At 42.9% G+C, this 14,961-nt stretch overlaps 1 protein-coding gene across 2 annotated transcripts in view; it reads right to left on the bottom strand.

Annotated features, from left to right (window-relative positions):
- The window catches only part of DNAJC11 (DnaJ heat shock protein family (Hsp40) member C11), a 66,051-nt gene that overhangs the window by 25,410 nt on the left and 25,680 nt on the right, over nt 1-14,961 (bottom strand). For both annotated transcript variants that reach the window (XM_070603687.1, XM_070603697.1), the window contains exon 4: nt 11,510-11,611. In XM_070603687.1, the coding sequence (XP_070459788.1) occupies nt 11,510-11,611 (102 nt within the window). The remainder of the gene's footprint in view (nt 1-11,509; nt 11,612-14,961) is intronic.

Below are 14,961 nucleotides of genomic sequence, written 5' to 3'. Positions count from 1 at the left end.
CTAACCACTATGCCATTGGGCCAGCCCCTGAAAACAGTTTTTGATAAGCCTTTTCACAGGTTCTCCAATTTAATAAAACCAGTGTTGGGTCAATAAATATATCAAAAAACTGTAGAAATTTAATTAAGCACCCCTTTTCAGTCTCAAAAATGTCCTGGTTTGGATGTAGACATGGTCACCCTGTCTACAGGCCACCCTATGGACGCTGGCTTACAATGAATGATGGCAAAGACAGTGGAGCATTTCAAGTTGCATGACCTGGTCTGACCTGAATTCTGTGGGCTCGTTCTGGTTGCTGTGTTGGGGCAAAGAATAAGCAGAGAGAGAAGTCAGGAGAGGCTACTCCACAATCCATGAAGAGACGAAACGGCAGCAATGGCAGAAACTAATGATTTATGGACATATATTCTGTAACTGGCCACCTCATTCAACTCATTAGTGTTGACAGTTTTCAGTTGGTTTTTAAAGACAGGCAATCATATTCAAATAATGATAGCCCTTTCAATATTTATATCTTTTATTATTTGTCTAACTGTATTGGCTAAAACTTTCAGAATAATGTTAAATATGGTTTTATTTCCTTTCCCAAAGAAAACTTTGTAAATGTTGACTATTTGTGTTAATTCTACACTGAGAATCAACTGATTCACCAGAGGGTAGAGAGGCCTTTAGAAGGTTAAAAGTCTTGCTCAAGTCATCACTTTTTCAACCATTTTGTTGTTTCTTTAAACAAAGCCAAAATAACCGAAAACTCCAACGAGTCAGTGACTTTGAGACTCGACAGCCACTGGTGCTGATCCAAGTCTACGGAGAAGGACTAACCCAGAAGAGTCAAGAGAGCGGAGAAGAACGTTAGGCTCATATGCCAACTATGCCAGAGGAAACAGTCCCAGAGAATGGTCGAGTCGCTCTCAGTTTCAAGGGCATGTCTTGAACATTTCAGAAAGCGGTTCAGATGCTTGCCTTCTGCTCGTCTTCCATTTCAAGGAAATAATCTTTTGAAAATGGACTGGTCAGAGTACCAGAACTAGATAGATTCTTCTCTACGTGTCAAAGAAGTTTGGCTACAACTTACAATTCATTTTCTCTTTCAAGATAATATGCTTTTTTATACAACTAGAAGTCACTGAGAGGAATGAAAGTCAGATTTGAATTCTGACAGAAGATCAAAAAAGATCAAGGGAAAAAAAAAGATAAACAGAAATCTAATCCTGGATAAATTAATGGGTTAGATTTTTCCTAACAACTTCTAATTGAATATATGCAGGTTCATGTCCTTTTGTTATTGTTATTAAACCACATTTTTCAAATAACAAGAGTTTACAAAGGAAAATACACACTTCAGCTTACTGTTCCAGAGCCAGGTTGCCACGCTTCTTCTATAAAGGGCCAGACAGTATTCTAGGTTTGTGGGCAAGCATTGTCGAAACTACACAACTCTGCTACCGCAGCGCAAACAGCCACAGGTACCACAGAAATGAGTGAGCTCTGCTGTGTTCCAATAAAACTTTATTTATGGACATTGAAATCTGAGTTTCATATCATTTTTATGTGTCACAAAACATTATTCTTCTTTTGATTTCTTAAAAACTATTAAAAATGTAACAACCATTCTTAGCTCATGGGCAGGACAAAAACAGGCAGCAGGCCACTTTGCCAACCCTCGTTCTAGGGCACCTAACTCTGCTCTCAGAGCAGAAAAAGACAACAATGACAAGTTATGTGTAGTCCTTTACTACAACGATGATACCACGGAAAAATCGTCAGTGGGACGGCCAGCAGCTACAGATTCTCAAGTGAGGCCTTTGTGACTTTTTTGGAGCTGAAAGATTCAATCCATAGTATAGGGCAGTTTTTTCCCCCTTACACTAGAGCTAACGAGACTGTATGGGGAACAAGCCCCCCGCCCCTGCAGTTTCATACTATCTTCAAACAATCAGGTCACAGTAATAAGAGTGTAACACAAGTTGTCTAAAGAATCTGATTTAATTTCTCAAGTTGTGAGCTACTCAACAAAAATCACAAACTGCTAAAGTTTAAAGGTTCAAGGAGCTAAATACAAGAGGAAGCAGATGAAGAGATCACCTTTTTAAGTATTTAATGCAACCTATAAACTACAATCCCACTGGATCACTGACTTGCTGGACTATCAAATGTTCCATACAAAAGTCAACCCTTGGGGCCGGGCCAGTGGCACAGCGGTTAAGTGCGCACATTCTGCTTCGCCGGCCCGGGGTTCACTGGTTCGCATCCCGGGTGTGGACATGGCACCGCTTGGCAAAAGCCATGCTGTGGTAGGCGTCCCACGTATAAAATACAGGAAGATGGGCATGGATGTTAGCTCAGGGCCAGTCTTAGCAAAAAGAGGAGGATTGGCAGCAGTTGGCTCAGGGCTAATCTTCCTCAAAAAAAAAGACAAAAAGTCAACCCTTTTTACTTTAACCATTAAATAGAAATAAGCACCGCAAAAAAGGTACATTTTCATTCTCTCATCTGCAGACTACTGCAAATTCAGTTCTCAAATCAGCCACTCATCTGAATTCCCTGGGGAGCCTGTTAAAATACAGATTCCCAGGCAGCAGCCTGACAGACTCCTGCTATTGAGTTGCTCTGAGGTAGGGCCCGAGAATCTACATTTCTAATAAGCAAACGTATTATTGTGACATAGCTGAGTTCACCTCCTGGCTCTGGGAACCATGGGCTAGTTGACAGTCTTTTTTCTTAACTGAAAATTTCCTTGAGATAATTGTAGGTTCACATGAAGCTGTAAGAAATAATAAGAGAGATCCCATGTACCTCATTTCCCCCAATAACATCCTGCAAAACTACAGTACACTATCCCAACCAGGATACTGACATGGATACAATCCAATGATATTATTCAGAGTGCCTCAGGTTTATTTTTCATCTGTGGTATGTATATTCTATACAATTTTATCACATATACATGGGTTCATGTATCCACCATTACAGCTAAGATACAGACCATTTCCATTACCACAAGGATCCCTTGTGTTGCCCTTTTATAACCACACCCACCTCCTCCCTCTCCCTTCCTCCCCCTCTTCCCAAGCTATGGCTATCCCAAATCTGTTCTCCATTTCTGACAGTCCTTGAAATGAAGATGCTGAAGTTGACAGAGTTGGATGGACAGATGGTAACTAATTCAGCAGAGAAAGGTGAAATCCAAGTGTCTGCCAGCTCAGGATCTGGGTGCACCAGGTACCCCAGGAGTCGGGAGAGCTCCCACTCACCAAGGAGACAAGTGACAGAAGCTTGTTTTTTGGAGAAATCAAGAGAAGGCATTCCACGGGGCTGGCACCGGGGCCGAATGGCCAAGTTCGTGGGCTCCACTTTGGTGGCCCAGGGTTTCACTGGTTTGGATTCTGGGCGCGGACATGGCATGGCTCATTAAGCCATGCTGAGGTGGCGTCCCACATGCCACTAGAAGGACTCACAACTAAAAATATACAACTATGTACTGGGTGGCTTTGGGGTGAAAAAGGAAAAATAAAATCTTTAAAAAAAAAAAAATTAGGGGCTGGCCCGGCGGCGCAGCGGTTAAGTGCACACATTCTGCTTCAGCAGCCCAGGGTTCGCTGGTTCGGATCCCAGGTGCAGACATGGCAGTGCTTGGCAAAAGCCATGCTGTGGTACGTGCCCCACATATAAAGTAGAGGGAGATGGGCACGGATGTTAGCTCAGGGCCAGTCTTCCTTAGCAAAAAGAGGAGGATTGGCAACAGATGTTAGCTCAGGGCTGATCTTCCTCAAAAAAATAAATAAATAAATAAATAAAAAAAAGAGAAGGCGTTCCAGGTACAGCTGCGGAGGTGTGGGGCACGTACTGGAAACAAAGGTGAAGTGAGACTGCACACCAAACAGTCGCTTCCCAAACTTCCTACCCCAGTCAGCAACAAGACTGCCGTCAGCCAGGCGGGAGACTGGCGGCTTCCTCTCAGAGAAGAATCATCTGCTAATTAGAAAAGGCCTTTAGACACCAACCATGGCAGGGAGTCTCCAAACGTCCCAGAGTGAAGCCTGTCAGTGACAAGCCCTGCCAATACAAGGAGCAGCTACTCAGCCTCACTGCCTCACTCTTCATGAGCAGACAGCCAAGGACTGTCAGACATCGAGGAAAACCTCCAACACGAAGTCTGAAACCAAGTAAAGATCAAAAAGAACCAGAAAGCAGAGAATACAAATGCCAAAGAAAATGGCAAGAAATCTGTAAGTAATATCCTTAAAAAAAATAAGAGATATTGCATTAATAATAAAAAATAACATTGATGAATGCCTATTGTGCGCCAGGAACTCTTCAAGTATTTGACATGCTTTATTCCATGTAATCCTTTCATCAACAACGTGAGGTAGGTACTATTAGCTCCATTTCACAGATGAAGAAACTGAGGAACAGAGAAGTGAAGTACCTTGCTCAAGGTCCCATAGCTGACAAGGTGAGTGGCAGAGACAGGACTGGAACCCAGGGCATCCATCTCTAGAGCTCAAGCACCAAAGCCCTCCCCTCTACCTTCCTATGAATTTCTAGGCCTGTGGTGTCAGACGAAACTGAGAGGAAAGTTTCAGTTTCAACAGACTTTGGAAATCAATTAGTGATAGATTTATAGAAAACAAATCAAAAGGAACCAAATGAGACAATTATTAACACCACGGAGGAAAAAGCATATTAACAAAGGTCAGGTAATCATGGTCTACTGTCTGGCTCAGCTGAGTATTTATACAGTGAATATTAATTTAACCCAAAAGACTATTATAACTACAATGGAGGGAAAGAAAAACATGTACCATGTTGGGGAACTATATCCTTATCTTTTCTGGCAGGAGGTCATCAGATATTTACTAAAACTGAAAAAACAAAGAGAGAACAATATAAATATGCAATTTAGAAACGCAGAAGAAATTTCAGAAGAAAGAGCTCAGAGTGGCCGCCTCCGGGCAACAGGAGTCAGGAGTTGAAAGGAGGGGTGGGAAGGGTATAAGTCTAACAACTCTTTGCCTCTCTAAACTATTTACTCATACAGTCATGCGCTGCATAATGATGTTTCGGTTGACGACAGACCACATATATGATGATGGTCCCATAAGATGAGTACCATTAGCCTAGGTGTGTAGCAGGCTGTACCACCTAAGCTTGTGTAAGTGCGCTCTATGATGTTCACACAACGAAATCAACTAATGATGCATTTCTCAGAACGTATCCCTGTCACTAAGCGATGCATGACTACATTACTTCGACAAAAAAAAACTGAAAAAAATTTCCCACACCTTAGACTTCGAAACTAGAGGCTACTTAAAGACTATTAACATCTCAAAAAGTTCTTATATGCATATTTAAAAGTTAGTAGACTTCTTGTGCCTGTTAAGTCTAGTCTCACATGTTTCTTGATCAGGAGGATCCAACATAACCAAATGACACCATTACTCACAGGCAGGGCCTGGAGTAGGAGAGATGGGGCCCAGCCTCTTCTTGGCAGCCACCAGCCATCATCAAAAGCCCAACCATTCCTGATCCAAAGGTTCTCCAGCCTAGACGGGAGCATTATCTGCCAGCCCAGAATCTACTCCCGGACTGGCTCTGTAAACAGGCTGGAAAACTTATTTATTTGCTCAGGAAGATTAGCCCTGAGCTAACATCTGTGTCAATCTTCCTCTATTTTGTGTGTGGGATGCTGCCACAGAATGACGTTGACGAGTGTTGTAGGTCCGTGAATGGATCTGAACTCGTGAACCCAGGCCGCCAAAGTAGAGCATGCCGAACCCAACCACTACGCTACAGGGTCAGCCCCTGGAAATCTTATTTTTATCTCAGTTATATATCCCGCCCCTGCTGCCTCTTGGGCAATGTAGGTCCTTGCCATGTCATGTTCAAGATGAGATAGTCATTAAAAGCGCAGTTTCCATTAATCCTCAGCAGCCCACGTTGTCCAGTGTTTCTTATACCAAGCCAAAATCATCTTCCTGCTATTGGGTGTTTCTGTTCTCTTGACCCGTCACAAATTAAGGCTAGTCACTGTTTCTCATTAGGGAAATGGAAGATGTACCTCTTCGACCTCAAGTCCTACTAATTTCCTTCATCAGTGTTCCAGACACTCCAGCCTCTTTGCTATTCCTCGAACATACAAGACCCACTTCACCTTTGCACTGGTTGTTCCTTCCATCTGGGAAGCTCTCCTTCAGATATCCACAGGGATAACTCTTCTCTCCTCATCTTCCTTCCAATATCACTTTCTCAATGAGGCCTGACCACCCTATTTAAAACTGCAGCCCTCCCTCCTTACCCCAAATCTATTTTCCTGTCACAGCATTATCATCCTCTAATACATTATATAATTTGCGTATTGTGCTTATTGCATATTATTTGGCTCTCTCAACTAGACTGCTAAGCTTCATGAGAGGGCAGAGTCTTGTGCACTGTTATTTCTCTGCTGCATGTCCACACCTGGAAGAGTGCCTGGCTCCTTACAGTCACCCAATTTAAATTACTTTGTGAATAAATGGATCATCTTTACCATACTCACCTCCAACCAACAAAAGATGTTAAATTGTTGCTAATATTAAGCCGGTGAGTCAATTAAAGACCACCATTTTTTCCCATCTCGCCTTCTCTTAGCTAGCACATTTATCCCTTCCATTCTAGTTCACTGAGATCTTTTAGGATCTCGGTTTTGTCCTTCCATCTTGGGTCACCTGCGAATGTGACAAACACATCTTCGTTGACATCACTCATAAAAACTCTGAGCGTGGCAAGCTAGAAAGTTACTTACCCCTTACTCCTACAATGAGAAACTTCTCGCCAGGTTGGAAATGATGCACTAATTAACCCTCTTTGAATAGAATCAGTTGTTCATTCAGCCAGGAATGTTCCAATCTGAATTATATTCATGTTTATATTTTTTTATCTGGCCATAAGGATAATGTGAGGAATTTCTGTCAAATGCAGTCTCCATAGTAACTGTTTACTAATTGAGAATTCCACTAAAAGTGGCAATTACGTTAAGAGGTAATGTGAAATCTGCCTGTTTTACAGCTGATGAGCCCATGGCGGCTCTTGTGAGACCGTCTCCACAGACTCATTCAACCTGAGATCGAAGTTGAAACCTGTGTTCTCCAATGTTACGGAGGATCAAACTCAAACCTACCAGGATTTCCAAGAACAATTCCGCCCCCTACCTCACATCTATAAACAACAGTCTTTTTTTTTTAAAAGATTTTATTTTTCCTTTTTCTCCCCAAAGTCCCCCAGTACAATATACAAGTAAAATATACACTTGTATATTTTTAGTTGTGGGTCCTTCTAGTTGTGGCATGTGGGACGCCGCCTCAGCACTGCCCGACGAGTGGTGCCATGTCCACACCCAGGATCCGAACCAGCGAAACCCTGGGCCACCAAAGCGGAGTGCGTGAACTTAACCACTGGGCCACGGGGCCGGCCCCATATAAACAATACTCTTTAATTCTTATTTATAAGTGATTATGCTGACAGGATGGGGGTGGAACAGTCCTCCAACCAGCACCCACTTAAATAGCTTTCTCTATGCCTTCTACAGTCAGCCACCTCTTCTCTTCCCCAAAGACTCCACTTTATATAACAGCACTTTCCCAGACTTGATCCCTTCTCCTTATACGACAACTTCCCAATTTCTTCAAATTCAATAGCAGCCCATTTCTGCATACGGTAAATTGCCCCTTCCTGCCATTGAGTACAACAAACATATGGGTTCAAACAGCTTTTCTTCTGCACAATTATCCTGTCAGCCAAGTCGAGTCAGTTTATGACATCAGAATCATTTCCACAGAACAGACTGAAGTCATAACCACAGGCACATTCTGATGGCTATAATCATTACCCATGGCAACCAAAACAAATCTTTTTAAAAATCCTTTAAAAGTAATTGAGTAATGTACTCATACATCTTTATGAAAACATTTTAAGATTTAAAAATATTTTATTGGTCATATGTCTTCCTTGATACATTATTTAAATTTTTTTTTTCTGATAAAGCTGAATCGTGCTTTTAAGCTATTACAGGAACCACACCGATAAGCTGGCCTTTCTAAAATCAGAAAGGAGGTCTTGCCAAGGAATTTATGTCAGCCTCTGTAATACTGAAAGGAGAACAGAATGGTCCAAGAAACAGCGTAACAATCTCCATGAACTGTTACATAACAGGGTAAAAAGAAGGCAGTCTATACCCTCAGAGACAGACAACCAAACCCCTCAAACAATCCCCAAATTAAGGCTCTGCTTCACGTGGAATCTGAACAAGTTCATTAAGAACGCAGTAATAACGTCCAACGACACTGTCTGAGATCTTGTCATCCAACTCTCCAAGTGGCTGCCATCCAGAGAGAGAGATTTATGGGTATTAACAAATGAGAGGAATTAATATAATCAATATGAAGTGACCATAGCACGGAACAACCTTACTGTACGATCCTAGTCTCTAAGAGGCAAGAAATGTAGATGGATTATGCAAATAAAAGAGATCTTAAAGACGAAGGGAGGACGGCCAAGGCGGTCCAGTCAGATTCCAGTTACACACAGTCCTCGTGGACGCAGATGAACCTCATCATCCGTCCAACCATAAATTCCTTCCCCGACACTGGCTCAATATGGAGGGCCCCTGAGACCCTAGGACCCAAGCAACCTGAGCCTGGCATTTTCTAGCAGGAAATACAGAAGAATTTGCTCCCACTTAGCAAAGACAGAAAACAAAGGCAACTAAGAACTTTGGGGACTTGGGGCCTTCTGACCCCAAGCAGTGGACCTTGTGGTGAACTTCTCATTTCACACAAGAAGTGAGCTAAGGCTGGAGGAGTAACCTGACCGAGGGCAGAGAACTGGAGGGTGGAATCCAAAGCCCAATTCAGGACTCTTGACTCCAGGTAGAAAGCTCTACCATGCCGCCTCCTGTGTGTGTGCACGCGCGCACGTGTGCATTCCACTGGCTGAACACACACTGGAGGTGGGATTCCACTCATCCTTCTGGGTCCCACAGTGCTTTCCAAAGCTCAGTTCACACAAACCAAGACTCGCAGGTGGCTGGCCACACTGGAACAGCACTGGCCTCTGCCACAGCAGAAGGCTGATGGTGTCGTCAGAGGGCCATTTTCAAACCCCAATTGAGAGACCCCACCCAACCCAGACACCATGGGCAAAGGAATTGCCTGACGAAGCTGAGTACTTCCCACGTAGTGCCAAATGAAACACTAAAGCAAAATTTAGCTCTTAACCTCACCTTGGTGCTAGTACCAACTTGCATTTATTTAGCAGGCTTGCCTCTCTGTAATAAATTAACATTTATTTCCCATTTTTTCAGTCGTTTAACAACTTGGTGTGGTAGTTGGAGGAGATTCTTCATTTTACAAATGAGAAAACTAAACACAGGTCAAATGGTTTGTTTTGTGTCATGCATCACTGTGTCAGGGTCCATGTTTCTAACCTAAAATTTTCCCCACTCGACCTTTTTGCCTGTTCTTGGTACACACATCTGACTGGAAAATCCCTACCCAACAAACTCTTCCTGATGAAAATGGAGAGAACTATCCAGCCACGTTTCAGATGGCAGCATCACAATGTTATCTAGTCTGTCAACCCCTTAAAAGCCATGATCCTTTGTGAGGGTCGAGGTGACAGGCCAGTGCTGAGCCTCAAGGCCGCCAAGTCTTTCTCCCTGTGGGCTTCTTAAAAGAGGAGATTACCCCTTTCTTCTTAGGATAAGGAGGTTCCAGACGTTTCTGCTCATCTTGAAAAGCAAAACACTCGGAAAGGGAATGAAAGATACAGCTCAAAATCTTCCCTCAAAATGCTACATAGCCAACATCTGGTTATCACTCAGTATTTCTGGTTAGAAAATATCTTATTTATTTGGAAGCAGTTTATGGAAGTAGCAAAGTATTGGGAATTTTACAGTAACTTGCATGCTTGTGTGAAATGGTCACAGCTGTGCTCCCTCATTCCACAGAAACATGGCCCGGAGACACATTTCTATAGAATCCCAATAAGCAATCACTGCGCACACCCAGATGGCCAATTTTATCATAGGACACAGAGGCTCAGGCTACTGTGATGTTCTCTTTCCCCTTCATTGCTCTGAATGCAGCAAAGACTCCAGCCAGAATAGCAAAGGTACCAAAGCCAAGCCTGTTCCTGCCAGGCTCCCACCCCATCTCCTCCACCCTCACCTCCATCTGCCAGCACTAACCTTTCACACCAGACCTCCCCACAGTGCACTGGCCCCGAGCACCGGCTGGGAGATCCAAGAAGGGAACCCACCAGCACAGTTCAGGGCACCTCAGAGACTATCAACTCTCCCAATTATCTCACACACTCCCTGAGTCAGTTCAGCCAGCGTTTCAATTCTCTACCTCCATCTGACAAATAGATAACTCTGCACCACTGAAGCCAGCATCTGTCGAAGCGGAGGGATGGTGGCAAGGAGCTGCAGTGGCATTTACAAATATACTTCGAAAGGCAGACTTCAAATAAACGGGAGTGTTCTGAATATACGGGCCTTTAAATGCTACAGGGGTCTCCAAAAATTCCATTTTCTGGAATGTATTTGATCAGAATTTCGTATTATCATGCTTCCCAGTTGCAAGCTAGCATTTGTTCTTTTTCTTTAGAAGATTCTCAGGCTGCTTGCCAGGCCATTCTGACCTCACCAACAGAGCCTGGCCACCGAGTCCTCTTAACACAGTCGAACAGGAACACTGGGCCATGCTCCATCAGCCATTCAGTACAACTGGCATCTCAAATTGACCAAGATAGCCTATTTGCCACGGGGATAGGGCAGCACTCAGACAATTCGCTTCCCTAACAGATCAAAGGAAAAAGATATATGCAGGGCTGGCAATTCTCAGACTCAGGCGCGGCGCTGGGTTACAAGATTCGAACTCCACCGGGGACTCAATTGAGTGAAAGTCACCTCATTGTTGCCCAAACAGCCTGCTGACTGGTGTTGACGGCGCTGTTGTCATGGGAAAACGAGAGCATGAGGCCCCTGCTTAAAACAGTTTGGAAATGTTCCAAACCTTCTATATTATCTGGTTCTCCATATCCTCACTGGCCCAAGAAATCCTGCTGCCTCCATGTGTGGTGAGGTGGCTGTCCTTTCCCTGATACTGCCCTGTAACTGACTGTCACATGTCAAGGCCTTGTGCAGCATGACTAGAGGACAAGGTCTCAGAGAGCTAGCCTGCGTTTCTGCTTGGGGAGTCTCCTTGGTTTCTGAGAGGACCACGGGACTGGTTTTGTCTTCCTTCCTTACGGTTCAGAATACTTCCCTCTGGGTCAGCAGCAGACGCTTTGCTTTCCATGGAGTTGCCTTCCAGAAAGATACCACTCTGAGACAAAATAAGCAAAATTTTGTTCCACTCAATTTTGTATGTTATTACTTTAAAAAGCCACCAGCACTGAATTATTTTAGACCTGCCTTCTCCTAATAAAGCCTTGCAACAATCCTCATTAACACCGGCCCCTAGCTTACCTTGGGATTGGTTCGCTGCTGCAGTCTCCTCTCTTCCCTCTCCCTCTGCAACCGTTCAAACTCTTCTCTAATTTCAGCTGGAGTTCTCCTCCTTTCCACAACCTACGGGCAGAATCAAGAGAAGACAGGACCCAGAGAGTGAGGAAAACCCACACTGAGAGCTGACATCATTCACTGTGGTGTGTATGTGTTGCCCAGGGGCCCCCTATTCCTCTTCCCCAGGACTCTGAGGCGTCAATGAACGGCAATGAGGTTTTCCACTGGACAGCCCCAGACCCTGGCGAGGTGAGGTGAGGCTCACCGTCGTACTCGCTCCATTCTGCCGCCCTGGTCATTCCCAAGGTCACACTTTTCCTCAGCTCTCCAGAAAGACTTTGGCATCATTTCCTGCATTTTAGTAACTTATCTCCGAGGCTCCAGGAATCTTACAAAGAAATGTCATCTTAAGTCTCATAGTTTAAATTTCCTAAGGAATCCCAGATAAATTTTAACTATCAAAACAAAGGCAAAGCTGTCCACACATACTGCCATCTCTCTCTAGTGTGCTGGGGCCATTGCTAGAGATGCCTTTTGAGCTTCTTGGACCAAGAGATCTTAAGCCATCAGGTCTGGGTGTTTTTAAAATCATGGGACTCTTCTCCCTAAAATATGATGGGAACCTTAGAAGGTGTGATGTCAGTTATTACTCAGGTACCAAACAGGAGATCACGTTAACACTCAGGGATGAACAATGATGTCAGTCAAATCTATGCCAGAGAAAACAAGGCATTCCATCTTGGACTTTCTTAGCTCATCATGAAAGGAAGACAATCTAGTTGAGATTTCAAAGAGGCAGGGAAAGGCCTCACTGGGCCTCAGGTACCACATCTGTGAAAGAGGAAAGGCACCACATGACTTCTAAGGGTCCAAAATTCTATCACCTGTAAGAAACACAGAGAGTGGGAGTAGGACAGACACAACCAAAGTCATTAGATGGGTGAGATGGGAAAAAAACCCCACATAGTATATTCCCTGTATCAGTGGGAGAAATACGGGAAGTCCTGAGAGGCTGCTCAAAGAACATCTAAAAGGTAGGTGATGTGAGAAAAAGCTACCTTAGAAATCACAAGCTTAAAAATTATTTTAAAAAGACATGCTTATAGCAAAAAATCAATATAGTACAGAAGGATAGGAAGTAAAAAGTAGAATTCCCCCATACCACTCTCCCTCTTCTCACAAGCTACTAACATTTAATTTTTTACGTATCTTTCTAAAAATCTTCTATGCATCTGTATGTATGTATATACATTCTAACACAAATGGGGGTCCTATCACAGGTTTTGTGCAACTTGATTTTATTACTTAGCAATACAGAAAAATAAAAACAAAAATTGGCCTATCCAAAAAAACTTTAAGAAATTTGTTCACTACTGCTTTCAGTAAGTTAAACAGAAAAAAATAATGAAAACGACATTTTCTCCTCTAATAACCCAACATAAATCAATAAATACTAAAAAGGAGGAGATGGTTCTTTTAAAGGAAGTTTTAAAATAAAAACACTGTTAAAATCATCCAAGAACAAACTGAAAGTCCTAAATGGCATGACAGCAGTTCTCAGTGACCTCACAAAAACAAACTCGGTCATATTTAACTGATACAGCAAGTTCACTCTGCTAGTTCTTAAAAACACTGAAGGCATGTGCACCCATTTATAGCACTTTCACTTCCCCAAAGTTACCCTATCTCGGACCGAACAAAAGCGAGGTACAGTTTTTCAAAGTTTCCATTATCTTCACAATCTCCTGTCAGTCTCTCCTTTCGTCAAAAGAAAATAAAACTAAAAGAGCTTTAGGGAAATGTAGGCAATCAACTATTCCACCTAACCTTGAAGATCAAGCAAAAATTATTTAAAATACTTTAAAAACTGTTCACGACTCTTAAACCCCAATCCGGTAGACCTGTGACTGCGGAACCACCATTTACTCGGAGCCCTGCCAAGGGTGAGCTAAGCAACTCGTTCCTCAGGAGAGCACTTCCGCCACAGGGCCCAGAGCAACCAGGCTGTTCTACCTGGACGAAAAGATTTCATACTCAGTACTCTATTTAACAAGATGCTCGTGTTAAAGTAGATTAAACAAAAGTTTGATTAGCCATAACTAACCAGTGACATAGACTCCATGAATATGCCACTATGCCGGTATTTTTTTAATAACAGATTTGTAAGATTCCAGGAATTAAAAGACTGGAAAGCATCAGCCTCCACAGAGGCCAGAAAAGAACAGGATTTGTTTTCAGGAATTCTAGCTGTCTGACCCTTGCTGATTGAATTAATAGCTGGAAATTACTTTCTCTCTGCCACACTCTGTGATAAGCTGAAGAGGCAAATATGCCAAAGGCGTTAAGCCATCCCATTTCTAGTCATATTTTACATAAGTTTTGCAAACAGTTGGTGCATAATCAGAACTAACTGCAAAGTCAAAATGGCTGGCTCCTCTAGAGCAGTGAAGCATGCGGCAGGGCAGGTATCTCCTTCTAGCTCCCACAAGCCCCGGACATCCTTTATTATTTATATCCCTCTTTACACAGAGGACATGATGATGGAGAATGGAAAAGACTAAGCCAGCTGCAAGTCACTTTTTTCCCATTTCAGTAACTCTTAGATACAAGCGTCCAGGGGGACAGCTCCTAAACTGCATTACAGTTGCTAAATACAAAACGTTTTTGATGTTTTTCATCAACAGAGTGTATCACATGTAGCCCATGAATCTATACACCTGCACTGTTCACCCTGGCCAGTCACCAACTAGGTCCATCCCTGTGCTGGCCAGGAAGACTGACTGACCTTGTGGAAAGGGGCACAGAGATTTCTAAAAGCTAGGTCTAGTTGGCACAGTGAAAAGAGGATAGAAATCGAGGTTCTCTGACATTATCTAACTTTCTGGGAGACCACAGGTAAGTCACCTCTCTAAGCTTCAGATCCCTGCTATCAATGAGGGGAATTAAACTACCCAATTTCTGAGATGTTGTCTGGTTTGAAAATTCTGATTCTTGGTAGTCAACTTTTATTTTGGAATAATGTTAGAAAATCATTTAGAACTTTAGAAAAGTTACAAAGACAGTACAGAAAGTTCTTGTATACCCCCTCACCAGCTTTGCCTCATGTTACATAACCACATTTCATCTGTCAAAACTAAGAAACTAACATTAGTACGTTACTATTAACTAAACCTGGACTTTTTGGATTTCTAGTTTTTCCACTAGCATCTCGTTTATGTTCCAGGATCCAGTCTAGGATCCAGCATTGCATTTCATCATCATGTCTCCTTAGTCTCCTCTGATCTGTGAGAGTTTCCAATTCTTCATTCTCATGACCTTGACCATATTACAGCTCTTAAAGCAGGCTGACTTTCTTAGACACTATAAGACTGAAGTCAACGAGACAGGGAAAAGTGAAATATGAATAATGTAAAGGA

The sequence above is a fragment of the Equus przewalskii genome, chromosome 2 (genome assembly GCF_037783145.1).
Source record: "Equus przewalskii isolate Varuska chromosome 2, EquPr2, whole genome shotgun sequence".
Taxonomy (NCBI): Eukaryota; Metazoa; Chordata; class Mammalia; order Perissodactyla; family Equidae; genus Equus; species Equus przewalskii.
This window is presented reverse-complemented; position numbering and strand designations above follow the sequence as displayed.